General features: G+C 34.4%; 2 protein-coding genes across 3 annotated transcripts; one reads left to right on the top strand and one right to left on the bottom strand.

Moving 5' to 3' along the window:
• Positions 1-3,055: 3,055 nt before the first annotated feature.
• Positions 3,056-6,948, top strand: LOC131629822 (protein ALTERED PHOSPHATE STARVATION RESPONSE 1-like). 2 transcript variants are annotated; one of them, XM_058900623.1, is made up of 5 exons: positions 3,056-3,273; positions 3,753-5,132; positions 5,366-5,577; positions 5,711-5,931; positions 6,062-6,948. In XM_058900623.1, the coding sequence occupies exons 2-5, from the start codon at positions 3,767-3,769 to the stop codon at positions 6,798-6,800; spliced, it is 2,538 nt and encodes an 845-aa protein (XP_058756606.1). In that variant the 5' UTR covers positions 3,056-3,273; positions 3,753-3,766; the 3' UTR covers positions 6,801-6,948. The 2 variants fall into 2 exon arrangements, with proteins under 2 accessions (XP_058756606.1, XP_058756605.1); XM_058900622.1 differs by having other exon boundaries at positions 3,666-5,132.
• A 3,164-nt stretch (positions 6,949-10,112) lies between these two features.
• On the bottom strand, positions 10,113-12,941 carry LOC131629828 (mitochondrial outer membrane import complex protein METAXIN-like). Its single transcript, XM_058900627.1, has 6 exons — positions 12,589-12,941; positions 11,950-12,281; positions 11,500-11,576; positions 11,315-11,375; positions 10,817-10,976; positions 10,113-10,683 (listed from the first exon to the last, which is right to left on the bottom strand). Exons 1-6 carry the CDS (start codon positions 12,746-12,748, stop codon positions 10,493-10,495), a joined length of 981 nt encoding a protein of 326 aa, XP_058756610.1. The 5' UTR covers positions 12,749-12,941; the 3' UTR covers positions 10,113-10,492.
• Positions 12,942-13,624: the final 683 nt, after the last annotated feature.

The following is a 13,624-nucleotide window of genomic DNA, read 5'->3' as shown; positions in this document are numbered from 1 at the left end:
TTCTTTTAAGTGTAGATCTTGTTTCACATTATTTTACCACTTCACTCAAATTACTAAGTGTTCATAACTCGAATCAAACATGATTTTTCACTCATTTTTATGCTTCATTTCCAACACCTATAAATCACTTTCTTTCTCAAAATCATTTATAATGTTAGAAGACATACTCTTCCATTGATGATTTAAAAACTCGCAAACCACTTTCCTTCCATTTTCAAAAGAGTTTTGAATCATTCTTGAACACTTGCAAATGATTTTTTTCATCTTCTATCTCATCTTTTTGCATTGTTGCATGGATTTGAATCTTATATTTGAAGATTTCGTGATTGATTGAGGAGATTCGTTTTGGATTTAACATTTCTTTGAAAATTTGGTCAACATTTTAGAGGCTTGCGAGGGTGTGTGGTGTTGTGACTGGTTCTGGCAATCCCAATGAAAAAGAAGGAGGTTCGTCTCTCTAGGTTGACCATGGTAGTGTTGTCTTGAAGGCTACAGACATGGTAGGAGTTCTTTTCAATCTTCAGATAGACCAACGCTCAATATACCGACAGAATTGTGTGAAATTATCGTAGACAGAGACTTAGGAGCATGTTGTTTGGGTTGGAAAATTCAAGAAGTAAATTCTCGTAAATATTATGCATAGAGTTCAATTTGTGGAGTTGTGTACAGGTCAAAGATTCAGAAAGAGAAATTTATTTTAATCATTTATTTTGGACTAGTGATTGTATAAAATATTGTAACTTTGTTACAAAATCATATTGGAAGACCAACAAATTTTCAACACGCAACCATTGCAAAATGAATTAAGCACAAATCGGGGAAGAATGTTCCAAACCACTATAACTCTTGGTGTACTTTCTCTCTCATTTAATTTCGTAGTTGATCACATAATTAGGTTGTTTTTATTGCTTTCTAGCATTGGATGCTTGCAGGATTTTCTATTGGTTGTGATATGTTGCATAAGTTGTTGGTTTTGTTAGAATTGGTAATTCAACTTTTTCTTAGTGTTGATTAAGCTGAAAATTATCGTTATAGAATCTTATTCTTTTTGCGAATTATGCAATAACATTTCTTGTGTAATTTCTCAATTTCAATATAATTAGTTTCTTCATTTTGATGTAATTTAGTAGTCCAACTTGATTGTGTTGGGAGTTGGTTAAGTATATTCGTGTAACTTCCAATCGATAAGTGTAATCCATTTTAAGCTAAATTTGCTTCTGCCACACAATATAATTTGTTTTGAAACTCTAATGAAAATATTTTTAAATGAACTTTGTAACTCAAAAGGTCTATTCATCCCCTTTAGACCGTTTATTGTCTGTATTCTCACCCAATAAAATTGTCTATGCTGACTATGAATCTTGAATTGTGTAGAAAGCCTTGTTCATCTAGTTGCTTTCCATAATCTGAGCTATTGCTTCCTAGGATTTTTGCATACGAACATGCTAACGACGTTCGAGACAAAGTCCACAAACACTTCAACGCTCTTATGAAAACATGAGTTAACTCCATTTTGAACTCAAATCAACAAAGAAAGAAAATTATTTAGTTTCACAATATGTCCTTAGAATCAAGCCTATTTTCAAATCTCTTCTTGTAATTGATGATCTTGTCACAGAGGAAAACCAAATTTATGCAATCTTAGAAGGCCTTCTAGATGAATATAGTCCCTTCATAATGCAAATATATGGAAAATTGGATTCTCTTACTCCATATGATGTTAAAGTACTTTTGTATGTACATGAAGTAGAATTTGACAAATTTCTAGAGGTGAAGAATAGAAATACTACATCTTTCTGGAATGATCCTTGATTGGAGGGAGGATTGTTGAGAGATAAATTTAACAGGTTGTGTAAGTCTTCTTTAACTATAGAGCTGTTAGTGGTTGATATGTGTTGATGAGGGTGGAAGGTGAATGAGGGGTATTAGAGGTGAGACGTCGTCTATTAGCTTGAGAGGAGAACTTCTAGATTGTTGTACTTTGTGGATTAGTATTATTTTACGGATATATATATATATATATATATATAGTATTATGCCACAGATGTTTATTAATTGCTTACTCGTGACATGGAGGTTAATTCAAGAGTTCCTATTAATTTCGCTTGGAACATTTTTTCTCAATTAAAAGTGTCATTGTTTGCATTGGGGCTCTTCCACAACTAACTTTAAACAAAAGACAATTTAAAACGACTCAAGATCCTAAATAATGACTCTTTCCTTGGTTTTTTTTTTTTTTGAATTCATGTTAAATTTTTGAAATATTACGTTTTGGATTTTTTCCTTGCATTTTTTTTAAAAGAATGAATAAAACTAAAGAAGAGAAGAAGAGGATGAAACTGATATATTTTTTAAAAACAAATAATGAAGAGATGAATATTGATTCGAGACAAAGGTGCACAAAGTTCTATCTGAGACAAAGGTAGACGAGATTGATCAAAGATGGAAGCGAATACGATCTATCAATGACAAAGAAGATTAATATCGTTTAGAGACAACAAAAATAAAAAACTAGAAAAAAGATCAAATCCAAAATGATTATAAACATATAATCTAGTTCGGTTGTTAGTTCTAATAATAAGTCATTTCAATCTCCCCTTAGTTGTTGTTACAAGAAATTGAACTATAATCAATTTTATTAAATTTATCGTTAATCATCCTGACTAACAACCGATGAGCATTTCGCTTTATCAATAAGTAAAATTTTCAATTGTAAATCACATTATATTAATGCATTAATACTTACTTTTAAAAAATTAAAACCCAAATCTACTATAGACTTAATGATTATGTAAATCCAAATTAACCCAAGTCCCAACCACAATAAATTTTTCACACTTACACAAAATCATTCACCATATCATACTAGTAGGGGCCCCCTCTAATAACAAATTTTGACCAGTCACTTTCATCCAAAAATTTCCCAACTAAAAAACAAAAAAACATAACACCAGTGGCAACATCGTAAATAACCCCAACATGAAGTCCTATATTACCAACGTTCTCATATTCTCTTCTCCTTCTTCCTTTATTATCTAACCCAACCTGAATACTAAGCTTTTATTTTTGTCTTTTTTTTTTCTCTCATTTTTTTCATTATTATACTGTTTTCTTCTTCCTGTGTCTTGTTTTGACCGTTGCTTTTTTGTTAACGTTTTCTCTGTTCATTCTCTCTTGCTTTTCTTCTTTCTCTCACTGATTCCTTCTACACTCTGTCATTGCTCTAAAGCACTGTTTTGTTCCTGTTCCTGTTTCCTCCAACACCATTCTTAGGTATGTTTCTTCAACATGTTCTTCATAATCTTACATTTCTTCTTCTATATTTTTTTTTGCTAATTTATACTTTTTATTATTGTTTCTTTTTTTTTTCATTTAAAGAAATGGGTTTTTTTTCTTGGAGATTAAGCTGGTTTATTTTTTTTTTATTTTTTTTTTAGAAAATTTCATATATGAAAATTTGCATGCTTTTTTTATAATGTAATCTAGTTAGAAAATTTCTTATAGTTTGATTTTCTGGAAATTATAGGAAAAAAAGTTTTTGATAAATCTACATTACTAGCATCTGTGTAGAGAAAGAAAAGAATCTTACTTTATTTACATTGTTTGGTTTAATTAGTTCAACTATGATGCTAAATGTTTGATTTTTGTTTTGTTTTTGGTGTTAGATTTGGGGTTTCTTTATGAATCTAGTGAAATATGAAGAAGGGTTGTTATTTGGTTTTGATGGAAACTTAGGATTTTGTTATTCATAGGGAGAGAGGAAGAGATGGGATGTTCACAATCAAAGCTTGATGATGAAGAGTCAGTTCAGCTTTGTAAAGATAGGAAGAAGTTCATTAAACAAGCTGTTGAGCAAAGAACTCGGTTTGCGACTGGACATATAGCTTATGTTGAATCTATGAAGAGGGTTTCGGCTGCGCTTCGTGATTATATTGAAGGTGATGAGCCTCGCGAGTTTTCGTTAGATTCGGTTGTTACGCCGCCTTTTACGCCGGTGAAGAAGAAAACTAACCCTAGGATTGCCAATGGCAATGGTAATGGCAACCCTAGGATTGCCAATGGCAATGGCAATGGCAATGGTAAAGGAAATGGTAATGGTAATGGCAACCCTAGGATTGGCAATGGAAATGGTAATGGCAATGGCTTTGTTCCTATATCGGCTAAATCTTTCACGCCATCGTCGATCGAATTTGGAGTTGGACCGAATTCGTTCACGCCATCGCCGATTGAATTTGGAGTTGGGCCGAATTCAACTTTGAGAATGAATTACTTTAGGCCAGGTGGTAATCCGGCGGTTTTAGTTGAGGAAAGGCCTCCGTCGCCTGAAATCGTCCGAATGGAAGCGTATGCTCCAATGCAGCATTATGGTGTGGATGGTTATTTTGCAATGCAATCATCACCACCGATGAATCCGTCGATTTTTCCTTATTCTCCTCCAAATGTTAGGCCTAATATACCTCCACCTTCACCGCAAAATGCTCAATGGGATTTCTTTTGGAACCCTTTTTCCTCGTTGGATTACTATGGTTATCCGAACCGAAGTAACCACGATCAAAACGGTATGGATGATGATTACAGAGGACTAAGGCAGGTTCGAGAAGAAGAGGGGATACCAGACCTTGAAGAAGATGAAACTGAACATGAAGATTATGTTGTTAAGAGAAATGTAGTAGAAGAAAGACCTAGAAATGATATAAATACAAACCCCTCCAAAGAAGAAGTCCTAGTTGAAGATCTCGACGAAGATGACGAGGATGATGACGATGACGGAGAGGAGGAAGAGGAGGATGATGAAGTCGGAACAGATGACGAAACCGAAATCGAAACTGAAACTGAGCATGATGCCAAAGATTCACAACAAGCTCATGGAAATGCAAGTTTTGAAGTATCAAAAAATCAAGCTGCGGGTCATATCGAATCCAGCCGTAGAGAAATGGAAATTGGTAAACAAGAACCTAAGGAAGAAATGGCTGGTTTTACGGTTTATGTAAACCGAAGACCAACAAGCATGGCAGAAGTGATCAATGATCTTGAAGCTCAATTCAAAACCGTGTGCAATGCAGCCAATGATGTCTCGGTTTTGTTAGAGGCAAAGAAAGCTCAGTATTTGCTAACATCAAATGAACACTCAGGTTCAGCAAAATCATTCAATTTATCAGTATTTTCATTTTATTACAAGTTTATTTTCATGTTCATTTGATAACAAAATCCAATCTAAAAACTGTTATTTTACTTGAGTATGGTGCCATAGACTACTCGGTCATCCTGGCCTATTATTTGATTGTCATGTATCTAGCAATTGAGTTTCTTGTTCTCATTATTTCTAAAATATGAATTTGAAATTTCAAATATGTTTCATTTGCAGCATCAAAATTATTGAATCCGGTCGCTTTGTTCCGGTCAGCTTCTTCGCGCTCTTCTTCATCAAGATTTTTAGTGAATTCTTCAACCACTAGAGAGGAAAGATGTGAGGGCGGTAAGGATATCTCAAAGGAACATTGTAGGCTTTCTGGTAGTCACCAATCTACATTGGACAAGTTAAATGAATGGGAGAAGAAGCTCTACGAGGAAGTCAAGGTATTATAAGCTTTCCGATTAAATGCTTATGTTATACTCCGTCTGGTCCTTAATATAAGAAAAAGTTTACTTTTTATATTCAATTGAATAATCAATTTTGGCAACTTACTATGTTAACTTTCTTGTTCAATAGTGTGGAGAGCGAGTCCGAATTGCGTATGAGAAAAAATGCAAGCAACTAAGCAACTATGAAGTAAAAGGAGAGGATCCTTCTGCAGATAAAACAAGAGCAACCATTAGAGATCTAGACACTCAGATAACAGTTTCAATACACTCAGTTGAAGCTATTTCCCGGAGAATAGAAACTCTAAGGGACGAAGAGTTGCATCCTCAACTTCTCGAATTAGTACAAGGGTATGTATAAATGTCTTCATCGTACATCGTTGTTTATCCGAACAACTTAACCTTTTCTGTCAGAATTTGAAGTGTTTTTCATCTAATTAATGTTATTATATTTCATGGAATCGTATACAAATAATGACAGGCTTGAAAAGATGTGGAAAGTGATGGCAGAATGTCATCAAACACAGAAGAGAACCTTAGACGAAGCAAAGATTCTTCTAGCCGGCACACCTTCTAAATCGCATTCCAAAAGACAACAACAGCCTTCCATCTCAATGACCGATCCAAATAGGCTCGCCCGATCAGCCTCAATTCTCGAAACCGAGTTACGAAACTGGCGAAACACCTTCGAGTCATGGATCACTTCTCAAAGATCCTACATTCAAGCACTAACCGGATGGCTTCTCCGGTGTGTGAGATCCGAACCCGACGACGTATCAAACTTACCACCCTACTCTCCTCAAAGGATGAGCAACACTCACCCATTATTCGGACTTATCGTTCAGTGGTCAAGGTGTCTAGACGGAGTGCGCGAAAAGGCAGTGCTCGACGGAATGGACTTTTTTGCAGCCGGGATGGGATCCCTCTATGCGCATCAATTGAGGCAAGACTCGAGGTCGAGTTCGTATAGAACAACAACGAATCAAAATGGTGGGAATATGGAAATGGTTGAAGTCGGTCATGTGGAAGAAGAAGAGGTTATGGCTCCTGAAAAACTTGCTGAAGTAGCTATAAAAGTTCTTTGTGCTGGAATGTCTGTTGCTATAAGCTCATTAGCAGATTTTGCTTATGATTCTGCAGAGGCTTATAGTGAAGTTGTGAAGCAATGGGAGAGTGTGAAAGGCCAAAAGCATAATAATTGTAGTGAGAATAGAACATAGTTGTTGTTGTGTCACATTTTGTGTGCTTATTTTAGTTACTAGTTTGTTAGGCTTGTTTAGCTATGTGTTTTTGTCAATGTAAATTATGCATTTAGCTAATCAATACAAAGGTAGATAGCAAGGGCCATTGCACCCTTTATTGTTCAAATCATTTTTCTTTTCTTACCTTTAGTATGTTTAGATAGACAACATAATTAGGTGCTTATGGTATAGGTGCTTATCATGCAAGTGTTGCACAAAAGCTATTTCCATAATAAGGTATCAAATTAATTCATTATTTATCAATATATAAACTGTTTTCATAATCTATCATAGGGAATTTATGGGAAGAAAAAAAAGTCGAAAACAACTTATAAATATGTTAGAAAGCTGTTTACACTATATTTAATTGTTAAAATTTCTATTTTATTATTTGAAATTCTATGCATATTTTTTCTAAGATTGTAATATCTTTCCTCAAAAGTCTCACCTACCTCACTTATTAAAAGAATAATTATTCAAAAGTTTTTCTCCGTAATATTATAACATTACATGTGATCTAACCTCTCATTTTTAAGATATAGTTTTGTTCTGACGTGGAATCGTAATAGATTGAGATCAAATGAAATGAATACAGATGGACTGGACTGAGTTTTCGGTACTGCAAAGCGAAGGTAGATCTATAAAATTTGCACTTTAATTCTCAAGTCAATGAATGAATGAGAAAGTAGTAGAGTGTATGAATGTTGTGTATACTTGAAAATGGTGTTGTTGGATTTTATATAATACAGGCAGTTGAAATTGTCTTCGTGGGATGCGGTGCCTTATGCGGGTTGCCATTTGATCATATCTAGAGGTGGAAATTGCGTTGGAGGCCATCATCATTGTCGTCATTTGAAGTGAAGTCTCATCTATTTTGCGCGCTTTTTCGTGCGATGCTTGTTGTTGTGTCTTCCATCACGAGTCTGGCAAACGGTCCAGAATAGTTGTCCACCAAACCCTTGTTCTTACTCATAGACTATGAAGCGCCAACACGCCAATTAGAAGGTGTGTCCTTGCACTTGACACGTATCGAACATTGACACGCGTACGACACGTATCAGACACGTTTTTGAAGTGTCCAATGAAAAATAAAAATAAAAATGCAACACACATGAATACGACACACTATTTCAAATAACAGACACATCAACCTCTCAAATTCTCAGAATTTAAAAAAATAAAAATGTTGTTCACCTTTTATTTTTCATTTCTCCACTATAAAAATAACTTGTATTCCTTGTTTTTTTCATCTTCTTTATTTATTTTCATCTTTGTCACATGTCGCTTCACCGCATGTCGGTATTTCACTATTTCTCTTCATATACTCATTATTTTTCTTTCTTAAATGGAAGTATTCAATTTAAGTCTTTCTTTGGTTGATTGAGAGTACTGAGTCTAAACATTCATAATTTTGGTTCTCATTTTAGAATCTTAATAAATTGTGCTCATAAATTGCATTATTTTATTATTATATAAAATATATATAGTCATATTCGTATCCTATGTTTTCTACATTAGCGGTGTTCTCGTGTCCATGTCCTTATTGTGTCCTATGTCTGTGTCCGAGTCTGGATTTCATAGCTCAAAGAGCAAGGGCTTGTTACACATATGTTCACTTCGGCCTCTAATGGAAGGAAGTATACGAGCCTTGATGGGACATCAATAACATTGGGAATAGTCGCATTAAATATCTTCCTCGTAATTACCAAACTTCTCACAGAGGACTCTTGATGTGTGACCCTACGTCTGATAGCGATGATGTCTACTTGTACTAGAGTATTCTAAATAGTCTGAGGCAAGATTTGAATCGTCGCTACTTGTATTATTAGATATTGTTTGTAACACTTTGCTATTTTCATTTCATTATAAGGAAAACTTCTTCTCTTGAACATGTAAGGTATAAAAGTTTTAAGTGGAACATGAGATAAAAGGATGTTGTAAAGGTTGTAACTTGAATTTATATTAAAAGTTTGGCTATTAGTGAAAATCTAAAGGTGCGCTCCTTGAGGAGTGTACATAGACCACTTGATTTGGATCGAACCATGATATCATCTCTTATCTCTTTAATTTTTCAATTAATTATCTTTAAGCTTGCTCCTCATGTTCCTTGACACTCCTTTGAAAACCTTTTATTTGTAAATATTTTTGAGAATTTTTTGAAAAAATGCTACAATACTTTATAATTTTGATCATGGGTGAGCTTATAGACTAAAATTATTGTTGGAAAATGTAGGATAATAAAGTATATATTATAACCTGAATGAAGGTTGTAAGTAAATATTTTCATGTGCCAACAACAATGTTATAAGGAATACTTGACAGTGAAGTATAAGAGGATTACAATGTGGAATCAAATTTCTTATGATTAATAGCATCAAACTCAAGAATCCAAACATTCTTAAAAATATTGACACAAACATGAAAAGATTAAGAGTGCAAACTCTTATTAGTAATTGCTAAAGGTATGCCATTATTTATAACTTCTCTTGATGAGGCAACAAGCGCTAAGCAAATAACCGAATGAAAATGAGTTATAACATAAAACACCTCAAAATAAAGTATGTCAAAGTTCAGTTTTGACTATACAAACAAAACGGGATGGGTCGGACGAACAAACTCGCAGCCGAATTACCAAAATCAGAGTGACTACGGTGGTGCATGGTATGATTGTTTGTGGGAAAAAAAAGTCTAGTCTCTAAGTGAATCAAATGGATATAAAAAATAAAAGTTAAACATCGACTAAAAATATTAAAGAATATAGAAAGAAATTATTGGAAAAAAAAGTAACAACCATATCCAAATAAGATAAAATGCGAACAAAAATTAGGAAATTTCTTACCCACACCCTAGGAAAAGAACCCTATGAAAACAGAAAACAGAAGATACCTTTTAGTTTTCAAAAATACATTTTTCAGACGCACCGTTTATATTACACAGCACACAGAAACATACAGCAATCCTATATCCAAAGAAAATTTTATTCCGGAGATACATCTCCGTTATACATAGTATGCAATAAAATTTTTGTTACACATTCCAGTGAGTTATTTAGAGATGCATCTCCGAATTGTTGAAGCGGAAATTTGATAATCCGTCACCTTTTTATGTAAGATTATTCTGGTGATGCATCTCCAAAATAAAACTTAGCACAAATTTAAGACCTAGCTCGAAAACAGACTAATCAGTATGCAATTAGTGCATCCGGAGATGCATCTTCAGAACCCGGAGACACTAACTACAGCTGTGACTAGGCTTATAGCAAGTAATGCATACAGCTGTGACCAGGGCATATAGCAAGTAATGCACGGGCAACATTCAATTTTAAGCATGATGACAAGCAACTACAGAACATTTAGCAAGCATATTACAAAATTATTCCTAGATAAAAGCTCTCATACAAGATAATAAACAATCATTCCAACAACTTAAATGTACAAAGCTAACAGATACAGAGGTCCTCTCAGATGATAGTTCATTCACCACTCAAAATATTGCATCACATTCATGTGAAAAAGCATGGGTACTACTCGAGACAATGAGTCATATAGAGTAAATAAAAAATCCTATAGTAGCAAAATTTGATATGGTAATTTTCCTTATATCTAAATTTTCATGATACAACAGAAAATGATGTAGAACATCAAAAACAAGTTCAGCCTAGGCTTTCATTTTCATTCATCATAGCCATAGTTTGAATCACCGTCAACTAACCCGCCTTCGCCATCATCACTGAATCCAGACATGATACTGAGAAACAGAACAACTGCAACTAGCTGTGCTACCACAAAATATTTCGCTCTTTTTCGATGTTTCTTCTCCTCCTTTGTTTTCTCCTTTTTATGTTTGCTCTTGAACTTTGAACCTAACAATATAAAACAAATAATTACGAAAAACAAAGATGCATCGGTTACTTCTGTTTTTTAAGGCAACCAAATCGAATAAAGCGGATAAATTGGTGAAGTAGGTGATTACGAAAAATTATGATGATATCTTACTTGAAGTTGAAGGACCTCCAGAAGTTGATGATGATGCACCAAAGTATGGATCATTAGACGGAGACGTACCAGCAGCTTCTATAAGTTCTTCCTTATGTTGTTGCACGTATTGCACTAAATTTGCGTGTTTCAAAAAATTGGTTCGCAAAATTGATGATTCCTGGTATATAAATGCAGGAACCTAAGTTAAAACTTTTCCTCGATAATAAGTTTGGAGTGTTTGTAATAAGCAATAGCTGCTACATAAACAGTATTCGTTTAACTCATAGGAAAAAGATGAAAAAAATCAATACATATAATCTATGATATTCATCGAGTGGAGAAGTCAGGACCTCGAGGGCGGAAATAAGGGAAAAAGAATCAATGGAATGCTTATAGACAAGAATTTCTTTCTTAAAACATGACACAGATTATTTGTCCAATTTTTATCAACCAGCGAAAATCACTATCGCATCCATAGTTAACTTTAAGCAAAAATCATAGTGTAACGTAACTCACAGGAAAAGCTTGAAGAACTACTAATGCATGTGCAAGAAAAATAGCATCCAAGCTCGATGCCCTGCATAAACAGAATAAAGCAAGCAATGACCAGGACAGTCAAAATTTTCTCTAATAATGAAAAACGAACCGAAACATTTCTAACATGAGATAAACTGAGTTAATAATAAACTAACGAGGTTCACCTGTTTTCAAATAAGTAATTTTCTTCCCCTAATAAAGTTGACAAAGCGTCATATGCAGAGTTTGCTCTTCCATAAATCTGTTGTTCAAAGCAAGCAAATATGTATGAAATATGAATACCTCCAAAACCAAAGAGAAAATGAAAAAACAGCATTGAAACTATCATCCCGAAAGGACGAAAAATGAAATTAATGACCAACATTCATAGATAGCATGCAATGAAGCATTGACACAGACACAAGATACGACACTGACACGTAGACACCAGTTAAAGTTTGAAAAATGGAAGTGATTGAATGTAAGCACGTGCATCAGTGTTTTGTCAATGTCAGACACCAAACACATCTTCAATATGAAGTGTTCGTGCTGCATAGACAGCATGTAAGCATAATAAATTGAAGGTAGAACTTTCCATTGTCCCAAATGTCATCAAAGTATGAAAAGAAACAAACCTCTTCTTCCTTTACTTCGGCATTGTCTTTACTAATCTCATGTTTCTGCTTCACCCAACGCGCTTTCTTCCAAAACAAAACCTTTCCTATAGCCCACGGAAGATCAGAGTAATAGATCCTATAAGCCGATAAACTATCACTTCCCACCCAAAGCTCATACTCAAGTGCATCAGCAAGCCAAGTTGTGAGCATCACTTTCGTCGGTATGCATTCAGGAAGTGAAGATACACCAACATCTAAATCACTTACATCCCTTTTCAAGCCCTCAATGATCCCGCCCTTGTCATTATTATATGTCACAGAATCACCAACCTCAAAGTAAGGAATTTGTTCTATGCACACCACAAACCACAACCAATCAAAAAATCAAAATAACAATCATCAAAAGTATAAGTCAAATAACATTACACACATTACAAAAACAAAATTTTAACCTAAAATCAACTCAAATAAAAATACCCACTTGCACAAACAAAACCAAAACATCAAAAAGAAGATAATTTCATCAAATGGGCATGAATGTGAAATGACACAGAAGGCTAAAACACAATCAAATGGTTAAAAGAATAAAACTTTGAAATAAAAAAGCTATAAAATTAAAAGGGCTATTGTTAGAATCAACAAAGATTGAGAATTTACCAGAATCAGGGTAGTTGAGGTGGTAATCCAAGTGGAATGGAAGTTGAGAGAGTTTGAGATAGATGTAAGCAGACAAACATTGAGGACAGCCGGATGGAAGACCAAAACAGGGTTTTCGAACAACTAGGGTGTTCGTTGGTGTGTTCTCGTTCGTTTCCATTGTTGTTATGGACAAGAAGAAGAAGATGATGAAGAAGAAGATGATGAAGAAGAAATTTGTAGGGTGTTACTCAAGAGTTAAGAAGGTGAATGTGATAAAAAGAATTAAGAGAAAGATTGAGGGAAATTAGGGATTTGAAAATTGAAAAACGAAACTTCCATCTTTGATGTGGGCTGACCCTTTTAGAAAATTTACTTGCGGATCCAATTAAAATAAAATTGAGAATATTTTATCCCACCTCTTATGTCTCTATTGCACAATGGGAGCTCTCTAAAATATCATCTGTTTTCGTAGATGTATTTTTGAAAGAAATTTTTTTTGTTTAAAGTTGTTTTGTTTCGTAGATGCACATACGAAAGTTTTTGTAGATCCATTTTCAAAAGCATTTGATATTATATTCGCGTCAGATTATTCTTCTTCCCCATTCTTCACTTTCCTCATATCCAAACACTCAAACTCTCCAAACCTCAAAAATCAAACTTCTAACTCTGGAGCATGTCACGCGTCAGTTTGGCTACCAGCAGACGATACTTCGTCACCCTTCTGACTTCGCTCCTATCGCCATGACCCGTCGGAAGCTAGATGATGTCTTTGCAGACTGAGAGCATCACATGGTTCCTGTTGAGGCTTGGGCAACTAGATCAGAGGTAGACTGAAGTTGCATCGACAGATACATCACCTAGTACTACAGAGTGTCACACCCATATATGATTCTCACTGCACCGGAATCACCGCTCAGACCAGATCACGAGGAGATTTTTTGTGTACTATTTACTATTGCCTTTATATTGCATTACTTTAACTTACTATAATTTACTATAATTTAATTTTCCCTTTTTGTTATACAAATTTTGAGTTTTTGAGTGAAATATGTGT

Source organism: Vicia villosa, unplaced genomic scaffold, assembly GCF_029867415.1.
Source record: "Vicia villosa cultivar HV-30 ecotype Madison, WI unplaced genomic scaffold, Vvil1.0 ctg.000606F_1_1, whole genome shotgun sequence".
Taxonomy (NCBI): domain Eukaryota; kingdom Viridiplantae; phylum Streptophyta; class Magnoliopsida; order Fabales; family Fabaceae; genus Vicia; species Vicia villosa.
This window is presented reverse-complemented; position numbering and strand designations above follow the sequence as displayed.

What these genes read in the sequence shown, in the direction of transcription:
- LOC131629822 (XM_058900623.1), top strand. Translation starts at nt 3,767, where the DNA reads ATGGGATGTTCACAATCAAAGCTTGATGATGAAGAGTCAGTTCAGCTT. An exon ending in AGCTCTACGAGGAAGTCAAG is followed by an intron (nt 5,578 to 5,710) that starts GTATTATAAGCT and finishes CTTGTTCAATAG; the next exon opens with TGTGGAGAGCGAGTCCGAAT. An exon ending in CTTCTCGAATTAGTACAAGG is followed by an intron (nt 5,932 to 6,061) that starts GTATGTATAAAT and finishes AAATAATGACAG; the next exon opens with GCTTGAAAAGATGTGGAAAG.
- LOC131629828 (XM_058900627.1), bottom strand. Translation starts at nt 12,748, where the DNA reads ATGGAAACGAACGAGAACACACCAACGAACACCCTAGTTGTTCGAAAA. An exon ending in CCGAAGTAAAGGAAGAAGAG is followed by an intron (nt 11,577 to 11,949) that starts GTTTGTTTCTTT and finishes TTTGAACAACAG; the next exon opens with ATTTATGGAAGAGCAAACTC. An exon ending in TAGTTCTTCAAGCTTTTCCT is followed by an intron (nt 10,977 to 11,314) that starts GTGAGTTACGTT and finishes TTTATATACCAG; the next exon opens with GAATCATCAATTTTGCGAAC.